At 64.5% G+C, this 7,462-nt stretch overlaps 1 protein-coding gene across 1 annotated transcript; it reads right to left on the minus strand.

The window, feature by feature from the left end:
• Positions 1 to 868: 868 nt before the first annotated feature.
• SNAI3 (snail family transcriptional repressor 3) lies at positions 869 to 7,300 on the minus strand. The gene is made up of 3 exons (XM_077754221.1): positions 7,225 to 7,300; positions 3,349 to 3,948; positions 869 to 1,616 (listed from the first exon to the last, which is right to left on the minus strand). The coding sequence occupies exons 1-3, from the start codon at positions 7,298 to 7,300 to the stop codon at positions 1,435 to 1,437; spliced, it is 858 nt and encodes a 285-aa protein (XP_077610347.1). The 3' UTR covers positions 869 to 1,434.
• Between the last annotated feature and the right edge of the window lie 162 nt (positions 7,301 to 7,462).

Here is a 7,462-nt window from a genome sequence, read left to right on the forward strand (position 1 = left end):
CACCTGCCAGTCCCCTCTGCTGCCAGCCAGAGCCGCGGCCCTCCTGGTGGCCAGCTTCATCAAGGTCACCGTTGGTCCAGAGAAGCCCCAGATCATGGTCAGGTCTCCTCTGGGATGTCCGTGAGGCCACTCCGATGGCCATCACCAAACCAGCCCCCCGGGGCCCTTTCCTTTTGAGGAGCCGTGGGCAGAATCTACAGGTGCCGCGTGGCCCAGCGGTGGCCTGGTGAGTGCGCCTCCGCGGATCTGCGCGGCTCGGGGCCGACACGGGGCCTCTGCCACTTGCCCTGTGGCTCCCACTCAGGGCCAGGAACAAGGAGCCTAACTTTGTCCCTCAGCCTGGGCCAGAAGTGGGCAGCTGTCCCCTCCGGGCATCAAGAACTCAGTCAGTCCCCGTTAGACACAGGCCGCCCTCCAGGGGCCGGCCGGAGACGCTAAGACACGCTGGCAAGGGCGAGGGCCCGCGCGGCAGGCGACTGCCCGGCGGTCCACACTCGGGGCTGCTGGGGAGGGTCTCCCGTGGGCGTCTGAGGCAGTGCCCACTCCCTCTGCTGCGGACGCCTGGCCTTGGGAGAGGGGGCAAGGAAAGGGCGGGTGTGGACACAGCCCCCGGCGACGTGGTGGTCTCAGTAGAGCCGTGTGCAGACCCAGGACCAGGTTCTCTGTTGAGCGCCCTGCGACGCGGACACGCACGGCCCCCAGCTGGCCCCTTCCCGGGACCTCACTTTCCCCAGCTCTGCTCTCCCAGCCTCATCCCTGGCGAGTCCAGGCCCCGCAGCCACTCTCCCTTCCTGTAGAATTCAGTCTCCGTTTCCGGTCTTCTCCTTCCCAGAGAAGGTGCCCCTGCTCACCTGCTTGGAGTGCCCGTCCGCCTCCCCACTCCCCGTCCCGACACCTCGCCCCCCTGCCCTGTGGGCAGAGGCCCATGTTACCCAGGAGTCTGGGTAATTACTCCGGCTCGGCCTCCTCCGCAGACCCAGGGCACAGGCAGGACGCGGGGCCTCAGAGGATGTGACAGGCAGGGGTGCAGGCTCCTCGCTGCCCTACGCTTGCAGATGGGGCCCTGGCTCCGCGTCGGGTCCCAGCGGCGCGTGCGTGTGCGCAGGAGGCGGGGGCGAGCCTGAGGGAGCCGTGCCCACGGAGGCCGAGGGGCAGGAGCTGGCCCAGCGGGCATCCACCCCCAGCAGCCTTCTCTCTTGGGAGAAGAGAACCGGGAACCGGAGCACGGCACACAGGACGGTGGCTCTCGCTGCCGTGACGGTCTTCCCGCAGTCATCCTAACAGCCCGTTGGCGGCTCTGGTCCTGGACAGAACCGCGTGGCGGCCAGCGGGAGAGGAGGAACGCCCGCCCAGCGAGCGTGGGGCTGGGCCCACCGGGCAGGACGGGTGCCAGGAGGGTGAGGTCCTGTCCCTCCTGCTGCGCTGGCGCACCCGTCAGGGGCCGCGGCGGCAGCCAGACTCCTCGTGCCGCGCCAGGAGCGACATGCGGGAGAAGGTCCTGGTGCAGCTCCCGCACTGGTACTTCTTGGTGTCCGAGTGTGTCTGCAGGTGGGCGCGCAGGTTGGAGCGGTCGGCGAAGGCCCTGCCGCAGTGCGAGCAGGTGTAGGGCTTCTCACCTGGGGGGAGAGGGCGCCACCCGAGTGTCCATCTGGCCCACCCCAGGAGGTGGCCCCCGTCCCCCCTCCCCCCTCCTCTGCCTCCAGATGCTCATGGCAGCTCTGACGCATTGCTCTCCCTCCCCTTCCCCGGGAGATCTGCGACGGGGCCTCAGCGCCTGCCCCGGGAGGAAGCAACCCCTAGGGCCGTGAGGCCCACACCCACGGTCAGGGTCAGAGCTGCCTGGGAACAGGGTGGAGTGTCACCCCGGGGCAGGACTGCGGCATCTCAAGGCCTTGCCGAGAGGAACCGTCTAGCATGGGTCCTTGCTAGACCTGCCGCCGCCGCCGGACCTTCCTGTTTCTGCCAGAGCCCTCCCGGGGCCCCTTGCCCAGACCTGCCCCGAGCAGCCCGGGGAGGGCCGGGGGCGGAAAGCAGCTGGGCTCCCGCAGAGGCTGCCGCGTAGGCGAGCCCCGGCCCTTGCAGTGGAGACAGGCATTTTGGAACGACTTGAGACCCCTGTGTCCTCTGGGCCACCTCCAATCAGGGCGAGCGGGGATTTGGAGAAAGGCCTGTTGGGAGCTGGGCCCCCAGGTCAACCCTAACAAGTGTAAAAAGCCTCTTAAGGGTCACCTGTTCTCCTCCGCCCATGTACACCCGATAGAGTCCTGGGAAGCACCAGCCTGTGGTACCCCCGGGCCAGCCTCCTGGGGGGCCCCCCTCCCTCTGGGCCCCCAGACGAGGAGCACTGGGCCCCTGACAGTGTGAGCCCCAGGGAGCTGAGGAAAACGGACTGGAATTTCAGCCCAGAGAAAGGCTCCTGCGAAACCCTTCCTTCCAGCCTCCGCCTGGTGTGACGCAGAACAGTCCCACTTCCAGAGGCCTGGCTCAGGGCTGGGGAGGCTCCAGTGACGGGGGGCGTGTGTTCAGCCGTGGGCCTCAGCCTCGTGCGCCTTACCCCTGGGCTTTGGTCTCTCTGCGCCCACCTGCCCTCTCCTGCTGGGCACGGGTGCCGTGTGCTTCACCCCCGCCCGCCCCAGCGCAGGCAGCCCACCTCCCCTGTCTTGGGCAGCGGTGGCTGATGTAGGGACCACGTGCTCAGGCCCCCGGGCCTCCTTCAGGTCCGAGCGCATGGCCCCCCTCCCGCACAGGCTCATCTGCCCACGTCCCCCTGGCGCGCTCTCACCGGGGTGGGGTTTGCCCCGGGGGCTCAGGCCCCCAGCCCCCAGCCAGGGCCCAGCCCTCGCCTGTGCCCTTCAGACGGTCTGTGTGCTGCCCTGGTCGCCGCCACAGGGGAGGCCCCGGGAGCTGTGAGTGTGACCTCACTTGGACAGTAGGGTCTTTGCCCGCGTCATCAGGCTACCGTGGGGTCACACTGGGGTATGCGGGCCCCGGTCCAGCGGGACTGGTGTCCTTACAGCAGAGGGAGGTGTGGACACAGCCCAGGAGGGGCCGTGTGAGGACGGGGGCGGAGGCACAGGGGCGGCTGGAGCCCCCGGGGGGGCTGGACAGGGCAGGAAGGAGCGTCCCCCCCCGCCCTCTCGGGGGAGTGTGGCCCCGCGCCTCCACGATTTCAGACTCCGGCCTCAGGAGCTGGGACAGAGGCCATTTCTGACGTTTGAGCCTCTGGTTGGTGGGGCTTCGGAAACCCACACACAGGGAAGGAGAAGCCACGTGACTGCCCTCCCTTCCTTCCTGACCCCCGGGTCCCGCCCTCACCCCCAGCCGGGTCCCTCTGGCGGACGCACCCACCTGTGTGGGTCCGGATGTGGCCCTGGAGCAGCCAGGGCCTGGAGAAGGCCTTGCCGCAGACGGAGCAGAGGCAGGGCAGCGTGTGCGTGCGGATGTGCATCTTGAGGGCGCCCAGGCTGCCGTACTCCTTGTCGCAGTACCTGCAGCTGAAGCAGCGGGGCGCCCGCGGGGGCCAGTGCGGCTGCCGGTGCCTGGCCAGCCCGGCCGGCGTGGGGCGCGGCCTGCAGCAGTGCAGGCCCTCGAAGCCCCCCGGGGCTGCCTGCAGTCCGTCTGGAGCCTGGCCCCCGTCCGGGCCCGGGATGGGGGGCCACCGCGTGGGCAGAACCAGCAGCGCGGGCAGGTTGAGGTGGTTCACGCTGTCTCTGAGGGGCACGCTGGGGGCCCGGCCGGCCCGGGAGTCCGCCCGGCTGCCTTCCGGGGCGTTTGGCCCAGAGGTCCCCCGAGCTTCCTCGGTACTCGGAAGGGGCAGGGAGATGCGGGAGACGACAGAGGTGCGGTCCCAGGGCCAGGGAGGGTCAGCAGGGGTGGAAGAGGCAGCCTTGTCAGGGAGGAGGAGGGGCACCGCCAGCCCCCTGCAGGCAGAACAGGCTCCATTAATTTCTAGAAGGGAGGAGGGAGAGAGAGCGTGAAGGTGGACATGAGCCCCAGCACTCTGTCCCTTCGGTGTGGCCGCAAGCCTGCATTCTGCATCATCAGCAGTTCTGAACGGAGGGGAAGGGCTGAGAGGCCGGGTGTCAGCTCGGGAAGTGACCACAAGGTCTAGAGGAGAGGTCTCAGTTCTTCCTTATTGTTGTTATTATTTTTTTAATGTTTATTTTTGAGACACCACGAGCAGGGGAGGGGCAGAGAGACGGAGAGGGAAGGCTCCGAAGCAGGCTCCAGGCTGACAGCAGATAGCCGGATGCGGGGCTTGAACTCACCAACCATGAGATCATGCCCTGAGCTGAAATCAAGAGTCAGAGGCTCAACTCACTGAGTCGCCCAGGTCCCCCCCTCAGTTCTTCTTTAAAAGCAAAGGAGGGAGCCTGGGTGTCTCAGTCAGTTAAGTGTCCAACTTCGGCTCAGGTCATGATCTCGCGGTGTGTGTTCGAGCCCCACATCAGGCTCTGTGCTGACAGCTCAGAGCCTGGAGCTGTTTCAGATCCTGTGTGTGTCTCGCTCTCTCTCTCTGCCCCTTCCCTGCTCATGCTCTGACTCTGTCTCTCAAAAATAAATAAACATTAAAAAAAATAGATAATAAATTAAAGCAAAGGATATGGCTTACAGGATCCCTGAATGGCCCTCATGGGGCCCAGGGAGGCTCCCTACTGGCCGGGCAGGGCAGGCTTCTCTGACCCCCGCCCCGCCTTGGGCCCAGCTTGCCTCACCAGCCTCCTGCAGGCGCAGATTCAGATCAGACATTTGGCGCTAGGCCACCCTGTGAGGACAACCAATTAGCCCCCATCACCCCTCACCCACGGTGACACAGGTGCCAATGCTCCCGGGTGGGGGGGAGGCTGTCCTCGGGAGCACCACCCCGCCTCCAGGGGCAGCCTGTCCCCGGGCCGTGGCTCCTGTAGTTGTGGGCCAGCAGGCTCGTGCCCGACAGAATGAGCGGCAGGGGCCCCAGGGACACAGGCTGGCAGGCGGGACTGGCATCCTGCCTTTTCCGTAACCCCACATCTCCATGCAGTCCCCAACCCACTTCTTACTCCGGATGTGCTGGCATCAATCTCTGGTCCCGTTTCTACCTTCATGCCAAGGCTTTGGGCAAGAAAGACAACCCACAGAATGGGAGAAAATCTTTGCAAATCATGTATCTGTTAAGTAGATAGCATGTAAAATATAGAACTCTTGCAACTCAATCATTCATATATATATATGTAATTTTAAAATGGGCAAAAGATCTGAATAAACATTTCTCCAAACCAGATATACAGATGGCGGGGCACCTGGCTGGCTCAGTCTGTAGATCATGTGACTCTTGATCTCAAGGGTTTGGGTTCAAGCCCCACGTTGGGCATAGAGATTACTTTAAAATGTATATATACATACACAAATATGCCAACAAGCACAAAAAAGATGCTTGCCACCATTAGTCATCAAGGAGATGCAAATGAAAGCCACGGTGAGGGGCCGCTTCGCTTCGTGCCCACTAGGACGGCCAGAATTAACAATAGCCAATTACAAGTGTTGGTGAGGGTGTAGAGAAGCGGGGGCATTTAAGGAAACTTCCCACCTTCCACTCTATCCTGCGCTCGCCCCTAATCCCCCCAGTTATAAAACAGCACGGTGACCTTCTATCCTCCTGGGAAGAGGGACTGGGCAGCGTCAGGCTAAGAGACAAACTCCCAGGAAGTTCTGGAGAGATGCCTCGGGGGACCCAGACAACCTAGGACCCCACTTCACTCGGGGCCTGTCTACTGGGGAAAAACCCACCTCTCTTAAGTCTCTGAGTCTCAGCCACCACCCTGGCCACAGGTGTCGCCAGAGCCAACCCAGGTCTTGGGGGCTGGGGCGGCCCCAGAGGGAGGGCAGGGTAGGGCGGCAGCCGGGCCGTGGCCCTGATCCAGTGCGTCTGCTGGCCCTTCAGATGCTCCCACACACCCTCGGGGGCTGCTGTGGCTCAAATTCCTGCGGGGAGAGACTTTTCAGTCCCCTCCATGTCAGGGGCTCCCTGGGCGGAGGCCTGAAAAGGCATTTATTTTAAAAGAGAGAGGGAGGGACCCCAGACCCCGTACCTCAGTCTGTCCTGGGGCAACATCCTGGTAGAAAGAGGCTCACAGTGGCCATGTAGCCTCAACAAGTGGGAGCCTCATCAAAAGGAGGGAGGGGAGGGGGGAGGAGGCTGAGAGTGCTGGAGCCCCGGGCTGCTCTGACACTCTGCACGTTCAAATAGTAAAGTTGGGTGCACTCTGGGACTGGGCTCTAAACAACAGGTGTTAAGCTTTAAAAACTCCATTTCCCATCATGTATGTATCTAAAACGCAAGCTTCCCTTACCAGAGCACTGTGTTCTGGCGCCTTCTGTTCCATTTCATTTTGTGACATTTTATGACAAATTGTTCGAAATGTGGAGTTGGGGACCCCAGTCCTAGGAGGCACCCCCTGGTGGCAGTGAGCCTGGAATGGATCCGGGGACGGTGTCCACTCCTGGGCTTCCTCCGTGTCCCCTTTCCCCTCTGCCCCTGAGCCACCCAGCAGCTCCTCAGGGTCTTCACCCCCAAGAGGCTGTGGGGTGATGGCCCTGATCGCTCTCCAGAGGCCTCTGTCCTGGGAACTTCTCGTGCCCCCAGGACATGGGCAGTCCTGGTCCTGGACCTGTGCCTCCCCACTGGGCCGCCTGGGGGGAGGGGGGAGGGGGGCAGCCCCTCAGCCCAGCCTGCCCTGAGCAACCTCCGCGCGGGTGAGGGGAGGCCCTGGGGAGGTGACCCACAGAACGGCAAGGAGGCACTGGAGGGTGTTGGGGGAAGGCTCATGGGCTGGGCCTTGGCACACAGCCCACGGGTCACTCTTCGGGTCCCCTCTGGATGCTCTGGGGGAGCCCTTGGACAGCAGCCCCAAGTCTCCCTCCGTCTCTCTGCACACCCATCCCTGGGACCCTCCCACACCGACTGCACCAGGAAGATGGCTCCAGGGTTCCCTTAGGCGGGATGGGTGCGCCAGGCCATACGGGAAGAGCCCCCAGAGTGACTGGGGGCCTCGAAACTTCTCTAAGTGGGGAGGGAATCTCCCTCTCTAAGTCGGGAGGCCCCCGACACGGACAAGGCGCTCGCAGGCCGCCCACCCACCGGGGGTCTCGTCCCCGCTCCGCTGGCGCTGGCGTGGCAACTCCTCTCCTCCCTCCTGGGACGGGAGTCCGAGCCCTGGGCGGGGCTGGGGAGCCGGCAGCCCCTACCTGTCTGCGTCTCCAGCTGCCTGTAGTTGGGGGCCCTGTGGTTGGAGTGCGTTTTCACCAGGAAGGAGCGCGGCATGGCTCCCCCGCGCGCGGGTCCCCCTGCGCGTCCGGCCGGCGCCCGCGGGCAGCGCAGCGGGCAGGTGGCCCGAGGCTTGGCTCATTAGCATAACGCGCCGCCTGGGCCAACCAGCGCGAGGCGCGGCCGGGGCGTGGCCGAGGGGCCTGGCAGAGGGGCCAC

The sequence above is a fragment of the Crocuta crocuta genome, unplaced genomic scaffold, assembly GCF_008692635.1.
Source record: "Crocuta crocuta isolate KB4526 unplaced genomic scaffold, BGI_CrCroc_1.0 scaffold61, whole genome shotgun sequence".
NCBI classification, from domain to species: Eukaryota; Metazoa; Chordata; class Mammalia; order Carnivora; family Hyaenidae; genus Crocuta; species Crocuta crocuta.